This window comes from Podarcis cretensis (genome assembly GCF_951804945.1).
Source record: "Podarcis cretensis genome assembly, chromosome: 14".
In the NCBI taxonomy this organism is placed as follows: Eukaryota; Metazoa; Chordata; class Lepidosauria; order Squamata; family Lacertidae; genus Podarcis; species Podarcis cretensis.
This window is the reverse complement of record NC_137183.1, coordinates 26066178-26089863: the sequence shown is the minus strand read 5'-3', so window position 1 is coordinate 26089863 and position 23686 is coordinate 26066178. Positions and strand designations below refer to the sequence as shown.

The following is a 23686-nucleotide window of genomic DNA, read 5'->3' as shown; positions in this document are numbered from 1 at the left end:
GTGGATCAAATTGAATGGGCTGCGTGGCTTCCTTCCATCCCCGAGAGCCAAGAAGCTGCAAAAGCTCATTTCGCTCACTGCAGGCAGATGAAGCTTGGAGAGAGAATGAGAGGGCAGGCAGGGAATTGTGCTTGTAATGTAGCTGAATATATCTTTATTTGCATCTTTTGGGCAAAAAAAAGAAGGGACAATGGATACAATCTAGCTGACACCTCATTTTAACTTCTCCAAATCCCCAGCAATTCCTCCTTCGGCTTGCAAAATTATATTGGCAGAGTTGTTTTGGAAGACTGTGCAGGGTAGGGAGTCTTAGTGTGAACATTTGATGGAGAAGCCCAGAAATTATTCTCAAGATTCTCACATTGCGGTCAAGAGAAGGATTTTTTGTGTGTGTTTATGTGCGGGTGGGGCAGGGTCCTAGACAAGAGATCACAAAGTCTAGCTGAAATAATTAAAAGCTGGTCACCTGCCTGACATTGTTTGGTTCTGATAGTGCATTTACATACAACTACTATGCTATAAGTAAGGCAATGATAATAGTCAGCATTTACCCAGAATTACATTTGACTGAAGGACGTGGGTGACACTGTGGGTTAAACCACAGAGCCTAGGACTTGCCAATCAGAAGGTCGGCGGTTCAAATCCCCGTGACAGGGTGAGCACCCGTTGCTTGGTCCCTGCTCCTGCCAACCTAGCAGTTTGAAAGCACGTCAAAGTGCAAATAGATAAATAGGTACCGCTCCGGCGGGAAGGTAAACAGCGTTTCCATGCACTGCTCTGGTTTGCCATGCTGGCCACATGTATGCCGGCTCCCTCGGCCAATAAAGCGAGATGAGTGCCTCAACCCCAGAGTAGTCTGCGACTGGACCTAATGGTCAGGGGTCCCTTTACGTTTACCTTTACATTTGACTGAGTCATATTCACTCATTGAAATCAATGAGCTTAAATTAGCCCCAATGATTTCAGTGCATCTATGCGGATTATGTTTTTGGATGTCATACACACACCATACATTTAAAGCATAATTAATGCACAAGATTTGTCCCAAAAGAATCCTGGTCATTTTACTTGTTAAGAGTTTTGGGGATTGCAGCTCTGTGAAAGGTAAACTACAGTCCCCAAGACTTTTGGAGCTAAGTCATGCACTTTAAATGTATGGCGTATATGCAGCTCTTGTTGTTGACAAGCTGTAGTGTTTTAGAAGGTGAATGATCTCATCAATTCCTACCCGGAAATATTATATGACCATCTCCATATTGGGCTGAGATTGCCTACAGAGCTCTGGGTTAAAGGCCAGATTTGAAGCAGGTGGTCTCTCAGAGAACCAGTGTGGTTTCTGCATTTATAGTTCAGTTTCATAAGCTCCCCCTAACCTGAGAGTAAGTTCCACTGAATTCAACAGGCCTTGCTTCTGAGCAGACATAGTTTAGACAGCAGCATTAGCCAGGAAATGACAAAACTCTGACGGATGCACTTACTTCATCTGGCATGGGAGTGTTCCCAGGTTTGCACATAATGAGAAGGAAAAATCTGAACTTTTATTAAAGAGGGAACCAGTAGGGTGTAGTGGTTAGAGTGTTAAGTTGAGACCTGAGACACTCAGGTTCAAATTCCTGTTGTTGTTTAGTCATTTAGTTGTGTCCGACTCTTCGTGATCCCATGGACCAGAGCATGCCAGGCACTCCTGTCTTCCACTGCCTCCCACAATTTGGTCAAACTCATGTTTGTAGCTTTGAGGACACTGTCCAACCATCTCGTCCTCTGTCATCCCTTTCTCCTTGTGCCCTCAATCTTTCCCAACATCAGGGTCTTTTCCAGGGGGTCTTCTCTTCTCATGAGGTGGCCAAAGTATTGGAGCCTCAACTTCAGGATCTGTCCTTCCAGTGAGCACTCAGGGCTGATTTTCTTCCCTCAGCCATGAATCTCAGGTGTATTTAATGGCCACTAGCTATTAATAAAACCACCATTGACATTTCGGCAAGATTCAGCATTTCCATTTAGGATATTGTTAGCGCTATAATAGCCTATGAGTGGGAAACCTTTGGCCCTCCTGTTGATTTCGGGCTCCAGCTCTCATTCACCCAGAAAGCATGGTTAACAGTCAGGGATGATGGGAGTTGTAGTACAACATAAGAAAGCGAGAAGAGCCTGCTGGATCAGGCCAATGGCCCATCTAGTTCAGCAACTTGTTCTCACAGTGGCCAAGCAGATGTCTATGGGAAGCCCCCGTGCAAGACAGGAGCACAACAGCACTCTCCCCTCTAGTGGCTTCCAGAAAATAATATCTGCTGCCTTTGGTGGTGGAGGCAGAGCATAGCATTGTGGCTGGTGGCCACTAACAGCCATATGTTCCATGACGTCGTCTAGCCTTTTAAAAAGCCATCCAAGTTAGTGGCCATCACTCCTATGGGAAGGAGTTGCATGAAGACGTCCTTTCTTTTATCCTGAATCTTCCAACATTCAGCTTTGTGATAGGAATTTTGAGGGCTTAGATATATGGTAATGTTCATAAGCATACCAACCAAGCACGTACATAGATCAACACAGGAAGACCGACCTGGAACTATTTTGATTCCTAAACTGAGCCAATGTTTTCTCTGCAAGGTCAAAGTGGGAAACCTCCCATTGTCTCTTTCCTCACAAATCCTGTCTTAAGGGCACATTTAAGATATGAATAGGGTGTGAGCCTGTGACCTGGCCCAGGAACTAAGTATTTATCATTACAAAAGATTGGCCAGACTCCCCAGGAAATCCAATCAAGTAACCTGCCAGACAGGAGATAAACAACGACAGGAGAAAAACAACATTCAAATTCCTGTTTTAGACCGCCTTTTTTGTGATGTAGGTATGATGTATCTGGGGGGTGGTCTTAGGTTACACCCCTTCTGTGATGGATGTATGATGTTTCTGGGGGTGGTCTTGATCTACAGGGTGATAATTTCAAAAGTCTTTATAAGGCCTTGTGAGCCATTGTTCTGGGTTCCTCCTCCTCTCCTGCAACAGATCAATAAAGATCAAGCTTACTAGCTGCTTTGCCTCTCAATATTCTCTGGTTGGCCTCTGTTATCTTCTCCTACCAATAGGGAACCTATGTAAGGACTCTATACGGTCTCTTGGATACCCCATAAGGGAAAAGGGCCATTTTTGTTTACATTCCTTGGATGTCCCTGAGTTCTGGTGTTATAAGAGAGGGAGAAACACTTTACTCTCTCCACTTTCTTCATGCCATGCATAATTTTATAAACTTCTCTCATGTCACCTCTCACTCGTCTTTGTGTGTGCAGCAAATCAACAAAAATATTTAAGCAGGAGGGAGGGGACATCTGAAGGGCAGCAGGTTGGAGAAGCCTGGCTGAGCCATTTGGCAACCCCTCCACCTGGAAACGGCTCTTTTTATTAAGGCATTCAGGCCTAGATTCTTCATCCAAGCCAGATGAGCATCCCTCGTGGACCAGGTGTATGTAACAGCTTCCTGCTCTCTGTAGTATGGCTTTCTTGCTGATCCAGAATAATGCCTCAGATAAACAGTATGATGTTAATGGCTGGGGAGTAATTACACAGTGTTTGGTCTACAAACAAACCGTGTTTATCGAGGAGCTTTTGCTTGTTTGCCACCAGCTGCAGGGCCAGCATCACTGAAAGCTCTCAGCAAACATCCTGCCATTTGTTTAGGGAGGGCCTCAGGTGTGGTGGGTTGCCTAATATGGTGGATGCAAAACTGTGCACCAGATACAGATGGCTATATCTACCCATTTCTTTCATTTTCTCATTTTTCCAATCTTATGTTCAGTTATACACATCCATGTGTGATTTTCTTTCTAAAGTCCTCATGAAAGCTCATCAGCAGAATTTCTCTTAATATACACATTTTTGAAAAGCACTTTTACCAGATATGATGTATTTTAATGTTATTTTCACTAACATATGCATTTTAACACACACTTTACCTTAGTGTATATACATTTTTGTTGGCAGTCCTTGGTTGGAGGACTGCACTGCAAAATTCAGAGAAGAACAAAAAAAATTGGGGGGGCTGTGTTTGTTGGTTTCTGCTCTCTTCACTGTGCAGCGAAGTGCTTGTCACAAGACAGGTGTTTACATTCCACAGTCTGTGCTGTTGGAGTTTCTCACGGGAAAGGAGACTGGATGTGACGTACACTGGTTTCCTGTTTTTCACTGTTCTCACAGTTCTCTCCGTGCTTCAGAGGAGAGAGGATGCTTTCTCTGCTCCGGCAGAGGCAAGATGTTTCTCTGTAATCTACCAGCTTTGAAGTGTAAATAAAGTAATATAGAGTATGTGGCACGTACTCCTCATCATTCCGCTGTGCTTGGGACACTGCAATTTCAACAGTGTTTTGGTTTGTGTATTGGTTCAAAAAGTGGATCAGGTAGCGTCTCACTGAAAGGTAAACAAAATGGAATTTCTCCCCTGTCGCTAGAGGTGACTAATCTGTAGACCTCCAGGTGTTGATGGGTCTCAGCAGTGCTTTTTTTCCTAAAAAAATGTTTAAGGGTACTATCATTCTCCTACTCATATTGAAATACTGCCCCTCAATGAGGCCAAACTTAGATTCACAAAATGTTTAGTACCCCTGCGTACCCCCAGAAAAAAGCACTGTGTCTCAGCCAATCAGACTCCAAGATTCTCCATGATGGCACTTCCCACCTTTAGATGGAGCCTCTCGAAAAGGTAAGCAGTAAGGACCCAAATAGATGTGAGTTTTCATGACTCTTGGTCCAGGTTCCACCTTCATATCGCAATGGAAGGAGGACTGAACTGAGGGTGCAGTGATATATCCTGTTCTTAATTTTATCTGGAAGAAAGTGGTTGGCTGTTTAGTGCTACTGCCAAGACCACTGCTAGTAAATTTTAGGTCAAGGGGATGACAGGCCAAATTTGGCCTTCAGGCTGGTAGATGACCACCCCTGCTTAATTTAAATGATTTAAATGAAAATTCCATTTAGGAATCACTTCACATAAAACATCTCAAAGCAATTCTGCAGTAAAAACAACAATTAAAAATGGTTTCCATACCTAAGACCAATTCCATATGTACAGAATTAAAAACAATTCCATGCATTAAAGCAACTAAAACAATTTCACGCATAAAAAGAAATAAAAACCTCCACCCAAAAGGCTCGTAGAAAAGATGATGGAGACATCTCCTGTTTGGTAAGGAACAGGCTCTGATGCTAAACCCTCCAACTCATAGCTTCCACTACAGTGGTACCTCGGGTTAAGAACTTGATTTGTTCTGGAGGTCCGTTCTTAACCTGAAACTGTTCTTAACCTGAGGTACCACTTTAGCTAATGGGGCCTCCCGCTGCCGCCGCGACATCGCTGCGCAATTTCTGTTCTCATCCTGAAGCAAAGTTCTTAACCCGAGGTACTATTTCTGGGTTAGTGGAGTCTGTAACCTGAAGCATCTGTAACCCGAGGTACCACTGTAATATGTTTTGATCAATTTCATACTGCAGCATGGGCTTCAGATTGTTTGTTGCCTAAACGGAACTGCTGACTACACATTTCTCAAAATCAGTCTGTGATGCACAGTGCTTCTGCCCCCCTCCCCCCCAAAAATAGGTGCTGGAACTCACCATGAAGTCGTTACAGTAAATCACTGGGCAGCCCTGAACAGATGCTGGTTTGGCAACAGTCGTGTTCACTGCCCATGAAGGTGCTGAAAACTACTGCAAGCTGTCTCCATAGTTGGTTTGGTGCAGGTCTTGGTTCTGGTGCAGGTCAAATAAATGTTGTCGCAGGAACCCCCCCCCCCCCAATCATTCAGTTTGTACAAACTTGTACAAATCATTCAGTTTGTACAAACTTCATACACACACACACACACACACACACACACACACACACACACTCATACTCACACACTACATATGCTATGCTTCTGTTATAAATTCATAGAAAATCAACCACACATCAGAACTGCACTGGGTTCCACTTTTATTTTACTCCATGAAGGAAGGTCTACAAAATGGGGAAGGTTTGATACAGGGCAGCCATAATCCCCTGAGCATACCAGCACATACACAGGAGCCCTGCCCAGTTGCTATGCCAACCCTGATGGTCCTAGACAGAAAACCATCAAGATCACAAAGAACTTGCATATGGGAGTGGATTCAGCAAAGGACAATGATTAGCCCTTCCCTCTGGGGGCAGGAAACTGCAAGCTCCCCTTTGTCACCTGGAAAGTACTCATGGGGAAGGGGGAAAGGAGGAATCAGCCAGGTGACAGGGCACTCAGGTTACCTAGGAGCTAGGTGGAGTTATAGATCTAAAAAAATGTGTAGACTTGCACACACTGGCCAGTTTCCATTTTGACATGACAATGGCTCATTTTGGGCTTCTCAGAAGTACATAAAGGCAAGAACAGGGCGGGGGGAGCATCGGCTTGCAATGGCACCCACCTGAGAGGTGCCAGAACTGTGCTCTGGCAGAGAAAAAGTGCTGGTGACACAGTATTTGAAGCAAGGTGCCAGGTACCTTGGCATGAAGAACATTGTGAAGCAAATCTGGGTACACGGAATGCCAAAGGAGAAGAGGGAAACTATAAAATTGGCCAGAACCCATCAAGTTTTCTCATCTGTTTTGAAAGTGCTGCCCATTTGTCTTTTTCTCACAGCTGCATCTTGATATGAGGTTTGTAGGATTTTCAGATGTGAAGTGAAGCTGAGATCAAAAAAACTCCTTGAAGCAACTGTGATTGACTTGCATAGCAGGGAGAGTGAAGACACTGTGGATTCCAGTATACTACTCAGCTGTCAGAACCTTTAGATTTGACCCATCATTTTTGTAATTGTGAATGTAGGTGACTACACTGGGTTACTTGAAAACCTGCCTTTACTGCTAAGAGATGGAATCAGTCACCTTTTAAAAAGAGGTGTGGAGGGAAGAGCTCTTTTGGGGGGGACTGCTGCCTTTGATATTCTCTTCAGAAAGGCAGGCAAAAGCTTATCTCTGGTTCCTTGAAAGATTTTTTGCTAACTGCTTGACAGCGCTGCTCTGTCTTTTTCTCTGTCCTCGCTTCAGCAAGGATAATAACTGTTGTGAGCAGAAGCTCAGACACAAAAGTGGTGGAAGCGTCATATCACGTTGAATCAGGGGAATAGGTAGGCAGCACTCATTTCCCTGAGAGGCAGCAGGAACAATGGCATTACTCACCCACGTGGGTCACACCATTGCAAAAACCTTGGGAGTATTTCTAGTTTCCAGCTGGACTAGTTGGAAGGTGACAGATTAACCACCCAGCCCCAACTTTGCTGCCACTATGCCCCATCCGAGCACCATCTGGGCAGGAAGAGGCTATTGATGGCTAAGCTCTGTCTCCACGGTTTCAGTCTGTAATGCTTCTGAACACCAGTTGCTTGGGAACCATAGCAGAGAGATTGCTCTTGTCCTTAGATCCTTCATGTGGGTTTCCCATAAGGGCAGCTGCTTGGCCACTCTGAGACCAGGATGCTGGACTAGATGGGCCATTGGCCTGATCCAGAAGGGCTCTACTTATATCCTTATGTTAGGTACCTCTAAAAACTAGGTGCATCTTATAGTCAGGTGCGTCTTATGGTGTGAAAAAATACGGTAAGCTGCAGTGATGCCAGTGCAGAGATGGATGAATCTGTCCATTTCTGTTTCTCTTTGTTTCTTGTTTTTCCAGTCTTCAGTTCTCTGAATTTCCACATATGTTTTCACTTTTTAAAGGCCTCACAAAAATTCACCATCATTTTTGTGACAATTTCTCCCACATTTTCTATGCAATTTTGCCTAAGGTACACATTTTTACAAAGCCATGATTCCTTTTTGTATCTTTTTGTGTGTGTGGATGAATCTGTGTGATTTTTATACATGCTTTATCCTAGTATATGTGTTCAAATACACAACATTTGGCTGGAGAAGTGCATTGAAAAATATGGGAAAGTGTAAATTTAGGAGGATTGGTTGGTTCATCTATCATTGTGGAAAGTGCAAATTAGGGGAGATTCACCTTCAAATGTGAACTGAATCGAATTTCTCCCCCATCCATAGTTGAGGCTCATCAAAACGCCTTCTTCAAAGCTCGAAGTAGAAGCAGCCACCTGTAGTTGTCTTAGCACATACTCCTGCCCTGTGCCCAAGGCAGCTGATGGAGCATTTTGGGATGACCTTCGGAGCTCACCATTTTTGCAGGGCTGTGCTGGGCAGCCCAGGGAACAAACCCCAGCAGGCCATTAATCATGACCAAGCGTGAGATTTGTGATGGTCCGGCTTAATAGCATCCTGGCAGCCCTTCCAAGATTTAAGTCAGCACTTTCTGCTAGCAGAGCCTCTCTCTGGCTGGACAGCGTTTTACTGCATTTTACATTTCACAGCACCAAGAGGGCAATAAATTTTGGGAGCAATAAATGATTAGCTGCTAAGGTTCTTTCAAGTTTACATTTGCTTTGCAGTAATCACCATTAGGTAACAAGGCGGTTGCATGTTGCTGGTAGCGCCGAGCATACTCCTTTGTAAATTACTCATTTCCTGCTTTTACTATTTTCCTTTACTTTGTGGTGAGGGGTGGAGAGGGGCTTGCACAGGACGTTTCAGAGTTCCTCTATCAAAGAAAGTGGGGAGTTGTATACCAGTGATGTAAACAACCAATCTTCTGGGCTTTAATGCATTCCTAATGGTCATTCAGAAATGCAAGGCATTCCTAGGACCATTCGGATGGAACGAATATATTTCAGTGGCCATTCTCAGTCCTGGAAGGTCAGGAAGGATCAGGTGGGGCACAGACTCATGACACAAATTTGCACAAAATGTGCACACACATTTATAGACAGGCAGACATTTTAGGCAAATTTCCAGAGAGGGAGGAAAATCCCCACTAAACTGTAACTGAGATGTAGCCAATGTGGTTCCCCCTCTGGATGATGCTGGTCTACTTTCCCCACCAGTGCTAGCCAATGGTAGATGATGTGGGAGTTGTAGTCTAACAGCACCTGGAGGCACCATGATAGTTATCCTGCTGCCCAGGCTAACTCGGCCATGAAGATTTCATAGAACAAGAGAATTGTAGAGTTGGAAGGGATCTCAAGGAGTCATCTAGTCCATCCCCCTGCAAGGCAGGAATCTAAACAAAAGCATCCATGACAGATGGCCATCCATTTGCCTCAGGGAAGTGGAGGGGAGTCCCATCAACACAGCACTTCACAGTTTAAAATTAAATTAATTTTTTTTAAAAAAAATTAAAAATAATTTAAAAATTAATTAAAATAAATAAGAGAATTAAAAGAGAGAGAGAGAGAGAGAGAGAGAGAGAGAAGAACAGGAGAGCCAGAGCCTCAACACAAAAGATTCAGGACTCTCCTCAAAGACAGGCAAAGGGGGACAGCACAGCAGCTTTCTCCAGCAAAGAGCCACCCAGGCTGATGGAGTGTAGCACATACTGGATCTCAGGTGATGCAGGGCCACCTCTATCATTAGGCAGCGTGAGGCAGCCACCCCAGGTAGGGGGAGAAAATCCACTTGAAAAACATATTTATTTTAGTGCCCATTTCTCCTCCTTTTAAAGACTGCAGGCAGCTCTCAGGCCAGGAGAGCAGGTAGGGGAGCAGAGTCAATGGACAGGTAAGCTGGGCTAGCTTTCGTAAGCCTCCAGATGATTCTGCTCCTTTGCTGAGACACCATATTCCATAGCTCAGCCATCAGGGCCCACAGGGAGCTGTCCAGGGTGCTAATGTGCCTTTCCTTGAAAAGACTCCAGCAACTGCCACCACTTCCCTGGCAAACAGTAAGCTCTAGCACAGTGGTTCTTAACCTTGGGTCCCCAGATGTTTTTGGCCTACAACTCCCATGATCCCTAGCTCACAGGACCAGTCGTCAGGGATGATGGGAGTTGTAGTCCCAAAACATCTGGGGACCCAAGGTTGAGAAAGGCTGCTCTAGCAGATGAGATAGAAGAGACAATTGGCCCTGGTTTATACAATCAGTAGAACTGCAGTAACATTTAAAAAGTCTCTAAATTTCACACATTGGATCTAGTTTCCACATGATTCAGTTTGTATGGGGAGACACAGTGGGATCATGCAGGCTGGCTGTGCCCCAACCATTGCATCCTGCAGTGACCCCATGCTGTCTGTGGGTGGGAACTGGCTGGGGGGGGGGGACTACTTAATACATGTGGTCTGTCTCCCCACACCCCCATGGTCTGGAACCCAGCCCAATCTAGCATCTGCCACATGGTTTAATGAACATTGACTGCTGGTGAATTATTGCAAAGACCCAGTTCCTTAATGCTTATTTCTTTTTGGAAGCTTTGAATGAAAACCTCACATCTTTCCTCACCTGTGCCACACACTCTGCCTCCTGCAAATCAAAGGATGTAACAAGTGGAATTGACAAAGGGAGATTCTCTCTGCAGGACAAATGCTCATAGGTTCTGAAGCAATGGCTCTATTCATCTACTCACATTTCCATTGTTAAGAATGACCCTCCTTACCACCACCCACCATGATCCCTCTCTGTGTCCTCCCTGGAACTTAATTACATTGACATTCATGTCTTGAAAATGTACTAAAACAGGGAGAGATAAACTACCTCTTCCCAACAATGGCTGTCTGGATAGCTGACACAAAGAATAAATCCTCTGTGCATCTCTCGGCAATGGAATCCATTATCCAGAGTGGGAAACACCTCTTCAGTCTTATGAACTGTTTCTAGGCTTGAGGGCTCCTTTTTTGGACATTGCAAGGCTGCAAAACTGGTTTTGGAATGGAGTGAAAGTGTATGGGGAGCTGGTTCTGTAGGAACTAACTTCTACTGTGTCTGATGCCACGGTTGGAGTTGTTGGGAATGACAAATAGGAAGAGTTCTGATTCACTCAGGTCTTGTTTGAAAGCTTCCCAGAAGCATCTGGTTGGCGAGAGCCAGGGTGGTATAGTGGCTAGAGCAGGCATAGGCAACCTTGGCCCTCCAGATGTTTTGGGACTACTATTTCCATCATCCCTCACCACTGGTCCTGTTAGCTAGGGATCATGGGAACTGTAGTCTCAAAACAACTAGAGGACCGAGATTGCCTGTTACTGGGCTAGAGTGTCAGACAAGGACCTTGGAGACCACATTTCAAATTCCCACCTGACCATGATACCTTCATTAGCAAATTCAGGATCTCTGTGTTTGCAGGATGTTGGAGATAAAGAATGAAAGACAGCCTTCACCTTCATGCCCCATTGAGCTCCCAGAAGCACCTGACTGGTGCCAGAATCCTGGACCAGATAGCTAGCAAAGCAATTTGTACATCATTTCCTCTATATATATAAAAAGACTTCCTGGCACAGAAGCAGCTGCTGAAGGGGGGGGAAATGCATCTAAAATTATGGAAATCAGTCTATCTATATTCATAAACTGGCAGGGTTCAGAGGCACAGATGACAGCCAAACCTCTTTATGGTGTATCATTTTAAGTGCCTCTACCATCCTTTTCAATAATATCTCCAGCACTAGCAAATGAAACGACAACAACACAGAGGCATCCCTCCCCTGCAGTGAAAGGCAATGAGCACTGAGATTGCTCCTTCAATGGCTGGATTAGTTCATTAGTCCATGTTTTAGTGATCCCCTAAGTCAACACAGGGTGGCTGAGGGCTTATGGGAGTTGTAGTTCAATTGCAAGAAATATAAAAGCATGTCATTAAAACACATGGTAATGTATTCATCAAAACATTTTAAAAATCAACAATTAAAATGGACAATAACATGTTTTAAAAAGCATAAGCATAACCTAAACAGTGTCTTTACCAGTGTACTTGTAACAGAGACAAATGGGTTCTGGCCAACTATGTCCTACTCGAAGTAGAACCATTGAAATTAATGGACCTAAGTTCACCACATCTATTTATTTCAGTAGCTCTACCTGGTTATTTCCTTCCACACTAGTTTCTCTGAGTAGACAAATCTTCCTTACTGAAATGGAAGCCTGATTCTTGGCTATTGTTTGTAATGAAAAACACATTAATCACCCACACCTGACAAGGAGCAGGTAAGAAAATTAAATCTGGATATTCCTTCCATTCCCCCAGGCAATGAATGTTTGAGCAAGTGACACTTCTCATATATTTAATAACAACAACAAAGGAAAGAGAGGGCTGGCTCATGGCACGGTGGTTTTTAAAACGAGCGGTGGGAAATGTAACCGCTTGACAAGAAAGGAGATGTCTTGCTTATTACTGCGCAAGCTGGTTCTTCTCAGAGCTGCATGGAGGAGACGGTGTGTTGCATTGCCAGCCCTGAAAGACCTACTGCAGGCATTTTGCTCTGACAATTGCATCTTTCCCGTAACAGCATCTTTCTCCATCCCAAACTCTAGATGGTGGAGATGGGAACCAACTTTTTCAGACCAAGGGCCACATTCCTGTCTGTGTAACCTTCCAGGAGCCACATGCCAGTGGTGTGCAGGGCCAGAGGCAAACGTGGACAGAGCAACAAATCATAGAATCATAGAATTGCAGAGTTGGAACGGACCACTAGGATCATCTAATCCAATTCCTTGCAATGCAGGAATCTTAACCCACGACCCTGAGATTAAGAGTCTCATGCTCTTCCAGCTGAGAAATGCCAATTTTACCCTTGTGTAATATGGTAGTTTTACAAATACTCCCCACCCTCCTTCTAGACAAGAAAGAAACATGATCAGAATTCAATGACATATTTCATTCACTCAAGAAGAATTTGAGCAATGCAGGCTGAAGTGCATCACGGGGGCCAGACTGGGAGAACCTGAGGGCCACATTTGGCCCCCAACCAGGCCAGAGGATTCACACTGCTGTTTGATATATAAGGTGGGGACAATTGCCTGAATCAAGGAAAGCCAGTTATAGAGGACAGGCAGTTCTCATAGACGGCTAATCTCATATTGACCTAGTTTCATTCTGCAGCCTTCTAGAGTAAATAAAATGGCAGCTTAAGGCCAAGAACCCCCGCAATTTCTGCCACCTCATCTCCAGAACCAGGAGGTGCTGACTTTAGAAATATGAACCTTTGCCTCAATGTGCAGCTGCCCCTTGTGGCAAAATACTGACATTGCAACTTGGAGCATTTCCTAGCCCCCAGTACTTAGGCTCTGCATTGGCTCTGTGCATCCAAGTTGCCATTTGGGTCCTCTCGGATGGGAAGAGACATAAAAGGCTTCCTGTTTGGGCTGCACATCAAAATACTTCCTGGCTTGACTCCTCACTCACCTCTGATGGGTGCTTACCGTTTGCCTTGTCCCCAACCTCAAAAATCTAAGAGAAGGCAGGTAGTTTTGACCCCCAACACCTCTTTTAAGTTGGCCAAAAGTTCAACATTCTGAATTTTCAGTGCAGGCCAGAGCAAGAAGAGTAGAATGTTTTATTTGTTTGTTAATCTCATTGACCCAAAATGCATATACAGCTTGATTGTAAAAAAAACCCTCTAACTGGTTTACAAAACTATAAATGAAAACATTGAAATGATTGACTAAAAACAGTTAAAAATGAGCATTTTAAAATATTCAAAAGATGGTTAAAATCAACTGTAAACAAAAAGAAATAAAAGTCATCTAACTTCTGCATGTAACAAAAATGTTTTAAGCTGGTGTTGAAAGAGAACTGCTGCCACACTACAAGATTGATTTATTATAAGTGCAGAAGGAGTATTATTATGTGGCAACTGAAACAGTGCCAATTCCACAGATCAATATGGTTGAGCAGGCATTTATGGAGCAAGGTGTTCCCACAAATAAACTGGACCCAATCTGGTTTCCCCACACAGTTCTTGTTTTAACCTCATGATGCATCCCCCCCCCCACAAAAAAATCCTAACCCAGGTACTTAGGGGCTACAGCAAGCTAATTTCCTCTCTTCTTTCTCCCCTCTTCACTACCATCCCTCCCATCATCCAGAGACATGCTCACAATTGTGTGGAATCCTAAACATTTAATATTCCCCCTGCAAATGCTAATGTCAACACAAGCTTATGTCCACAGACTGAAGCTGGGGACCCTCCGGTGGCTGAGAAAAAGTGCCTTACAGCAGCATGCAGCGTGCTTCAGAGCCAGGGCTGCTATAGGTTTGGATTTCCACTCCGAAATTCCCCATACAAAACACCTCGCAGCTCATAGCAACCATCCATCTACATAAATTACCCCTGGAAATTCCCTCCGGGTCAACATCCAGAACACTCAATCATAGGCAGAAGTCATTACTGCATCAGTGGTGAATTTATAGTCATGTGCAAGATGTACAGAATTAGGGCCCTGTGTAGCTGAGGGCCCCCCAAGATATCAGTATGCATTGTTAACTGAGAAAATACCTTTGAAATGTGGCATTATTGAATTCTGGTATTTTAGTTGGTTGTGTTGTTTCTGCTTTTCATTTTCCCTACTCCTTGATTAAAGTCAGTGGATTAGAGTCTATAAGGGCAACCAGGGCTAAATCCTACCAAGTTAGGCAACTATTATTACTTTTTGACAGTTTTTGGTTTAAAGAGTAGCACAAAGCTCTTTGCAAAATGGCTTTTAAACAGCCCTACGCTGCACTTTGAACTCACAACAACTGGGTGTTGAAATCACAGTGTCGCTGGACGTCATAGTGAAGACTGACAAGTGAGTGGTCTAGCCTTTGGAGTTCTTGGCTGGTAAGACTTTCTCCCTGTTAATTCTAGAGTGCACTCTCTCACTCTCTCCTGCTAGAATTTGCTGACTTCTTTTTATGAAAAGGTCTTTTAATTGAATTCAACATCTCAAGGATGTTTGCATACATACGCACACAAAGTTCAACTGTGCCAAGCTTAATGAGCCCACTACCTCAATGAAGCTGAAAATTGTGTTCCATTCTTTTAAGTGATGAAGCAATTGAGCTAATCACACTTTACTCAGCCAAAAAATCACCTAGGCCTAGCGCACTATTGCCAAATGACAGCTGTCATGTCTTAATACACAAATGCCTTCAATACTGACACAGGAGAAGGAATGGGTGAAAGTTAGCAGTACACTATCTCAGTTATTTTGTAAGCTGCAAGGCCGACCCAAAGGAACAGCGTTCTCCAGGCTAGCAAAAGACAGAACATTTGGTGAACTGGCTGTGCTGTTGAGGCTGGCAGTTCAGTCTGCCAAGCAAAGAACAGAAATCAGCCAGTTCACTTAGCCACCCACCCAGCATTTCACTCACATTTTTTGTGGGGGAGGTTCCATGCATTTTCACTATGGCCAGAAATGAATACTGTTGGATTGAGGAATAGAAATGAGCTGTGAAATTAATAAGAGCTTTAGAAGAGCCCAATTGGATCAGGCCTAGTCCAGCACCCTGCTCCCACGGTGTCCAAACAGATGCCTGTGGGAAGCTGGGAAGCAAAACCTTAGTGCAAAAGTGGTCTCCCCTTCTGTGATTCCCTGGTATTCAGTGCAGTGCTGGATTAAACCCTGTGGAGGCCCCTAGGCAGTCAAAATCTCAGCCCCCTCCCCACATTGAACTAAGAAAGCTTGATTGCAATTTTCTTTCTAAATCCAATCAATATTATTTTGATCCGTTGTTGTGGGGCCCCATAGGTTAGTGCCTACTCTGCCTATTTGGTAATCCAGCACTGATTCAAAGGCATATTGCTTCCAACAACACACAGGGTTGGCTCACCCAGGGGACAAGATGAGGCGACTGCCTCAGGCGGCAGAATCCACCAGGGCAGCAGATTCCGATTTTGATCTTTCTTCCTCTCTTGTTCCTGGTGTAGATATTCCCCAACCCCTTCTTCTCTGATGGGGAGGGGGCACCATTTTGGGATCTGCCTCAGGTGCCAAAATGTCTTGGGGCAGTCCTGACAATGGGGGGATAGAATACAGCCATCATTGCTATTGCTAGCCTCATCCTCCAGAAATTTGCCTAATTGTCTTTTAAAGTCATCCAAGTTGGTGGCAATCACCATCTCTTGTTGTTTAGTCGTGTCCGACTCTTCGTGACCCCATGGACCAGAGCACGCCAGGCCCTCCTGTCTTCCACTGCCTCCCACAGTTTGGTCAAACTCATGCTGGTAGCTTTGAGAACACTGTCCAGCCATCTCGTCCTCTGTCGTCCCCGTCTCCTTGTGCCCTCCATCTTTCCCAACATCAGGGTCTTTTCCAGGGTGTCTTCTCTTCTCATGAGGTGGCCAAAGTACTGAAGCCTCAGCTTCAGGATCTGTGCTTCCAGTGAGCACTCAGGGCTGATTTCCTTCAGAATGGAGAGGTTTGATCTTCTTGCAGTCCATGGGACTCTCAAGAGTCTCCTCCAGCATCAATTCTTTGGCGATCAGCCTTCTTTATGGTCCAGCTCTCACTTCCATACATCACTACTGGGAAAACCGTAGCTTTTACTATACGGACCTTTGTTGGCAAGGTGATGTCTCTGCTTTTTAAGATGCTGTCTAGGTTTGTCTTTGCTTTTCTCCCAAGAAAATCACTATCTCTGGTGGGAGCAAATTCCAGTTTTCCATGCACTGTGTAAAGGACTTTCCTTTGTCTATCCTGAATTCTCCAAGGTTCAGCTTCATTGGATACCCCCAAATTCTAGTATTATATTTAAAAAACCATCTTGCCACATGGATTTAGGGCTACTGCATCCTGCTGGTTTGGGTTTGATGTACAATGATCTGTAAGTGCACAGATACCTATTTCTATGCAAAGGGTGGTGCTGGATGACCTTTGGTGTGTCCTTTCTGCTGGTATATCATGTTATGAGTGTATTTATGAGTGCAGAGGGGGGAATGTTGTACGTGACTGGCATCTTTATTTCAGCTCATTACCATCTCACTGGTTCTGGCCTGATCATTTTGCAAAATGTTTATATGCCGGAAATGGTTTCTGCATTGGTAAAGTGCAGCTGCAGAATGGGATCCTGGCCCCATTTGAAATTAATGGGAGCTTTGCAAACAAGAATTCAAGGTGACCATGGACTTTAATGACTATGCACACCTACAATCTAGGACTGAAGGGGCAGGTAACCGATCAGGCTTCCAGGAAAACATAGTTTATAATGAGGCTCTTGCAGAATTCCAGTTGGTAATGCTAAGAAATGTATAGATAAAGCAACCTTCCCCAATTGTGGGTTGGCCTGATAGGATTGGTTGTCCGAAACAACTGGAAGGCACCAGGTTGGGAAAAGTTGGTTTAAGACAGTGCTTTTTTTTCTGGGGGTATGCATACCCCTAAACATTTTGTGAAACTAAGTTTGGCTTCATTGAGGGGAAATATTTCAATATAAGTTGGAAAATGAGTGGGACGCGGGTGGCACTGTTGATTAAACCACAGAGCCTAGGGCTTGCTGATCAGAAGGTCGGTGGTTCTAATCCCTGTGAAGGGGTGAGCTCCCGTTGCTCTGTCCTAGCTCCTGCCAACCTAGGAGTTTGAAAGCACGTCAAAGTGCAAGTAGATAAATAGGTATCGCTCTGGCGGGAAGGTATACAGCCTTTCCGTGCGCTGCTCTGGTTTGCCAGAAGAGGCTTAGTCATGCTGGCCACATGACCCGGAAGCTGTACGCTGGCTCCCTCGGCCAATAAAGCGAGACGAGCGCTGCAACCCTAGAGTCAGTCACAACTGGACCTAATGGTCAGGGGTCCCTTTACCTAGGAAAATGAGAGTACCCCTAAACATTTTTTTAAAGGAAAAAAGGCACTGGTTTAAGGTGTTGTTTTTTCCATGAATGGCAGCATTTTTTCAGGTGACCAGGTATGGAGGGCTTACCAAGATTCTGGTCACCCACAATCCAGATGTCAGCTCTACTGATCCTTGGACAAATTGTTGCTAACTAGTTTACACATCAAGGCTTACTGCTTGATTTCTTTGTACGTAATAAACGTCGATTGTGCGAGTGAATGGGCTCCATTGAAATACCTGGGGAAAGTTCAGAAAAGGGTGACCCAAATGATCAAGGGGGTGGAGCAATTCCCCTATGGAGAAGGATTGCAGAGTTTGGGATCGTTCAGTTTAGAGAAAAAGCAAGCAAGAGGTGGCATGATAGACATTTATAACATTACTCATGGCATGGAGAAAGTGGATAGAGAATTTCTCATGAAGCATTTCCCCATGAAATTTTCCCATGAAGCAGAATGTTGGAAGATTCAGGACAGATAAAAGGAAGGACTTCTTCATGCCACCAGCTTGGTTGGCTTGAAAAGAGGATTAGACCAATTAATGGGACGCTGGTGGCGCTATGGGTTAAACCACAGAGCCTAGGACTTGTCAATCAGAAGGTCGGCGGTTTGAATCCCTGTGACGGGGTGAGCTCCCATTGTTCGGTCCCTGCTCCTGCCAACCTAGCAGTTCGAAAGCACGTCAAAGTGCAAGTAGATAAATAGGTACCACTCTGGCGGAAAGGTAAATGGCATTTCCATGCGCTGCTCTGGTTCGCCAGAGCAGCCATGCTGGCCACATGACATGGAAGCTGTACGCCGGCTCCCTCGGCCAATAAAGCGAGATGAGCGCCGCAACCCCAGAGTTGGCCACGACTGGACCTAAGGGTCAGGGGTCCCTTTACCTAGGAAAATGAGAGTACCCCTAAACATTTTTTAGGGAAAAAGGCACTGGTTTAAGGTGTTGTTTTTTCCATGAATGGCAGCATGTTTTCAGGTGACCAGGTATGCCTGTCTTGCCCCACTGGACCTAATGGTCAGGGGTCCCTTTATCTTTACCTTTAGCCATGATGTCTGTGTTCCTCCTTCCTTGTAGGAGACAGCAATGCTTCTGAATACCAGTTGCTGGAAGCTACAGGAGGGGAGATGGCTCTTGTGCTCAGGTCCCACAAGCATTTGGTTGGCTGCTGTGAGAATGGGATACTGGACTAGACGAGTCAATGGTCTGATCCAGAATAGGCTGTTCTTATGTTCTTATGCTGAATTATGTTTTTTATGTTACTGTTCTATGGTGGTCTTTTTGTACGCCACTTGGGGAGTGTGTACAGGCATGGTGGTTTAGAAATACTTTGAAATAAACGTAGTTAAATAATAATGCACATGCCGGCCACAAATTCAGTGGCATTGTGAATGAGCCCTATGCATAGCTACCACGGACGGATGTAGGGCTTTTGCATTCAGGAATAATTTTTGGACAGTAAGAGCTGTTCAACAGTGGAACAGGTTATGGACTCTCCTTTTTTCTTTTCCAGTTTTGATGTTTTATTGTTCGTTTTCCATATATATACAACATGTAATCATATTCATTTCCATCAAGCCAATAAAGATATCAATGCTCACAAAAGATACATACGATTTCAACTATGTGTTTTCTACATGAATCTATGACTTCCCATCCTCTCCATATTTGGTGGGATGGCCATCTGTCATGGATGCTTTAGCTGAGATTCCTGCATTGCAGGGGTTGGACTAGATGATCCTTGGGGTCCCTTCCAACTCCACAATGCTACAATTCTATGATTTGGTGCCTGTGGTTCTCCCTCTTTTCCCTTTTACTCTCAGGAAAACCCTGTGAGGTAGTCCAAACAGCACGGCTATTGGATTTCCTGGCAGCTCATGTCCTAAAAATATATTTTTAAAAATAACTTTTGTGAATAAATAATTCCAAAATGTTTAGATCTTTGCACATGCCTGCGTGGTGGGAAGGTGTGTTTGCTCCAGGGGCAATGCACCTTCCATTTGAATGAATTCCCAGGTTAAGCTTGACAGGAGCTTGCACTCTAAAAGCACCATCTGGAGGACTAGAGAGTTGGAACAAAACATCCTGGCTGGCTAATTACAGTTTCTTCTTGAAAATTTCTCTCCTTGTCGGTTGGGGAGAGGCTACCGAGAAGCCTGAGGAAATTGGAACCGGACGATCTGCAGGAGGCTGGGATGGAAAGCTTATGGTATGAATAAGCAAATGTGCCCACAAATTAGTTAGTCCATTTTGGACAAGTGGCAATTGGTTAGCCTGAGGTCTCTTGAGTGGTACCAAGGCACGGTAGTCTGCAGAGCAAGCCAGGGGCCTCCAGTGGTCCATCAATGCCTAGAAGTGGTGAGCAGAACTTTTAGCCTGGGGGTGTTGGTGCAGAGCCCTACTAAGTCACAGGGCGGCAAATTATCAGCACAGCTAGACATTTATCGTTGTCATTTACCCTGCCTCAAAAGTGGGCAAGACCTGGTTTGGACCCTTCCTCTCATTTTCCAAGAACAGTGGAGCCTCATCCTGACCTTTGCTGTCCAGCCCAACAGTCGCTTCACTTCCTTCTCCGCATCTGGTTCCCAAAATGGTCCTCCTTTTCCATCCTCAGTGGGGTGGTGGAGGCCTCGCAGCCCAAACCCACAGCCTCACCCGAGCAATTTTGTTGCATGAAGGCAAAGCGGAAGATGGCATCGCACCCACCCTGTTCCATGTGCAGAAGTTGACTGGACTGCCAGAAGAGTCAGGGGAGAGAGGACCATGGAGTAGAGGGCAGGCAGCAATGGTCACCTACTTGGATGGCTTCGGAAGCAGATTGGACAAGTTCCTGGAAGAGAGGGCTACCTATGGCTACTAGCCAGCATGGCTTTCCTCTGCCTCCATGGTCAGAGTCAGCAATGCTTCTGAATGCCAGTTGCTGGAAATCACGAAAGGGGAGAGGGCTCTTGAGTTCGGGTCCTGCTTGCAGGTTTCCCACGGGCATCTGGTTGGCAACAGGATGCTGGACTAGATGGCCCCGATCTGGGCGGGCTCTTCTTAGGTGTGTATATCTGGAGCTGCATCCTCCCTCTGCCTAATGGCAGAGCTGGCCCTGCTCCACCCTCCTGGAAGACTCCAGTGCTACTCAGGGGCCAAAGAGGAAACTCCTTCCCAGAGTGGCAAAACCTTGCCACACAGGAAGCTGCCTAATACTGACTCAGACACATTGTTCCATCTAGCTCAGTATCATCTACACTGACTGGCAGCAGCTCTCCCAGGTTTCAGGCAGGGGGGTCTCTCCCAGCCCTACCTGGAGATACTGGGGGGTAAACCAGCGAGCTTCTGCATGCCAAGCAGATGTTTTACTATTGAGCTAGGGCCCTTGGCTAAGCTGCCTCATACCGTGGCCCACCTAGTTCAGTGTTGCTTACACTGACTGGCAGCAGCTCTCCAGCGTTTCAGACAGGGGTCTCTCTCAGCCCCTCCTGGAGATGCTGGGAGTTGAACCTGGGACCTTCTGCATGCAAGGCAGATCCTCCTCCTCCAGAAACAGCGCAGAACCAGTATTTCCCGGGGGTGGGGGGGGGGAGAGAAAATATAACGACGAACTGCCCAGCTTCCTCTTCGGGGCGCGCCATTCTCCCCTCTTGGCTCCAGCCCAGCAAAGGCGCAGGCGGGTTGGGCCAAGCAAGCAGCAGCAGCCGCGCTCTGGAGCCGGCGCTGGAGCGGCGGCCGAGAGAGGGAGCGAGAGGGAAGGAAGGAAAGGAGGAGGGAGGGAGTCGAGCAGAGCGGGCGGAGGAAGGAAGGAAGGAAGGAGGGAGCGGGCCGGCCATGGCAGCGGTGCGAGCAGCAGCGGCGGCGGCGGCAGGAGGAGCCCGCCGCAGGAGGCGAGGCGGGCGCGGGCAGCCGTCGTTGCGCGCCTGATTGGCCCCCGGAGCCGCCGCCGCCGCTGCTCCCGGCCGGCCGGTGGGGACGCGGAGAGGGCCAAGGAGGAGGATGCAGGGCAAGAAGCCCCGCGGCTCCTCGGGAGAAGGAGGAAGCGGCGGCGGCGGGAGCAACAGCAGCGGGGACGGCGGGGAGCTGCAAGGGGACGAGTCGCAGCGCGCCAAGAAGAGGAAAAAGAAGAGCTCCCCGTGCGTCTCCAACATCCAGATCTTCCTGGTCTCCGAGTGCGCGCTCATGTTGGCGCAGGGCACGGTGGGCGCCTACCTGGTGAGCCAGCGGGGCCGGGGAGCGGGGGGAGCCGGAGAGGGTGTGCGGAAAGTGCGGAGGGGCAAAGTGGGTGCCACCTTCTGTTGGAGAGGAAGAGCGAGGAATCGGGCATGCGGGTGGCATCTTTAGCCCCTCTCCGCTGTAGCGTCAGCCAAGGCTGCGGATGGTATTGAGGGTCTGGGGGCGAGAGGGATAGGGACCCTCGCTCTATCTCTCTCATTCCGACTCCCCCCCCCCACCTCTCACTCCGGGTCCCGTGCCAGGTTCGGCAGGATGGAAGGTGATGCGAGGAGGGGCGTGTTTGGTGCAGGTGGCTTGATGGACAGCCAGCAGCCTCGGTTCCCTCCTGGTGCCCAGGCAAGCTGTCCGCGGCGGCTTCCTCCGGGCACCCTGAGCCTTGCCGTTGAGCTTCGATTGGGATGAGCGAGAGAGGGGGAAGCGTGGCCTCCCCTGCCCGCAGTTAATGGGGGATACACACACACACACACACACACACACCTGCATGGGAGCGTCTTCAGTAATTGGCCCTGGCCGCAGTAGTTGCTCCGAAGTAATCCAGTGTGGGGTAGAAAGAATCCCATATTTGCCTAGGTGGTATGCAGTAGAGATGCTGTGGCTGAGGGGTCCATAGGGGATATACATTCCTAATGCTAATAACTGTAATCATCAACTTGAATTAAGCAGAGGCCATTGTGGGTCAACCCCTCCGTGACCTGATTAACTCTACCCGCTCTGGTCTGACACACAGAAGCTGAACCAACAGAGGCAGTGACATCTGTGTATCTAGCAGGCATGGTGATTGACAGCCAGGAAGCCCCTGGTTCAAATGTCGCCTTGGCTAGGAATGCACTCTGCTGCTTTATGATGGCTGTGGCCTCCCCCTTGCCAATTCATAAAGGGGGCAGTTGGTATTCTAGCCCGCCTTACAAGGCTGGCATAAAGGTATCCCAGTTAAGGTACATCCGGACATTTAGCCACAGTTGGGTATGATTAAACCCTTCTCCCCCAACTACATGCATGCTGCGAAATGAGGCCTAAGAGCACAAAAACTACATTTGCTTAAGCCACTTTACCCTTTTCTCCTCTTAGTTGTACATTCTAAGTGTGGGTTACCAGCTGACCAGAAGGGGGGAAAGATCCTTAACTGTGCCTTGTAATCTGCAGTGATCAGCAGCTTGAAGTTCTTCAAGACCATGGAAACGAGCATTTTCACACCAGAGTGCTGTTTAAAGGCACAAGGACTGGGCAAATAAAGAGAATAAAAACTGGCAACCCTAATTGTAAGCTTTGTGGGGCAGGGGCTTGGCTTTTTCCTGATCATCCTGTTGTCTGATGTAATTGTAGTTGTGAATAATAATAACAATAATTTAATGTACAGCTATATACTGTAGGCTATCATGTGAACATAATTGTCTCCATCCTGCACCTTTTGCTGGCAAAGGGAAAAGGTTATCAGGAGTTGCTAGCAGCAATGGCTATATGCATCAGGCCAGAGGCCTTTCTAGTCTAGCATCATGTTCTCATAGCGGCCAACCAGATTCCCAGAAGGGCAGCCCACAAGCAGGACCAAAGCACACCAGTGCTTTCTCCCCATTTGTGATTCCCAACAACTGGCAATCAGAGGCACACTGCCTCCTACAGTGAAGGCAGAAAATGGGTCAGGGGTGAACCTTGCGAATATGCTGTCCTATGCAAGGCTAACATATGATGCCCTCCCCACAGTCCTCAAGGTGCTGGTTTAAGCCTGGTAAATGAGTGCTGGACTTTGGGAAGGAGGTGTAGGGCTCTGGCAGAGTTCTAGAGCCCCACACCTCCTTCCCAAAGTCCGCTAAGTGCTTGCCCAGCTTTGGGAAGGAGGGAGGAGAACTCTAGGACCCTGCCAGA

General features: G+C 46.4%; 1 protein-coding gene across 1 annotated transcript in view; it reads left to right on the top strand.

Moving 5' to 3' along the window:
* The first annotated feature begins 21481 nt into the window (after positions 1–21481).
* SLCO3A1 (solute carrier organic anion transporter family member 3A1) overlaps positions 21482–23686 on the top strand; it is a 107564-nt gene continuing 105359 nt past the window's right edge. The window contains exon 1 of the mRNA XM_079954250.1: positions 21482–21802. Within this exon, the coding sequence (XP_079810376.1) occupies positions 21587–21802 (216 nt within the window). The 5' untranslated portion in view covers positions 21482–21586. The remainder of the gene's footprint in view (positions 21803–23686) is intronic.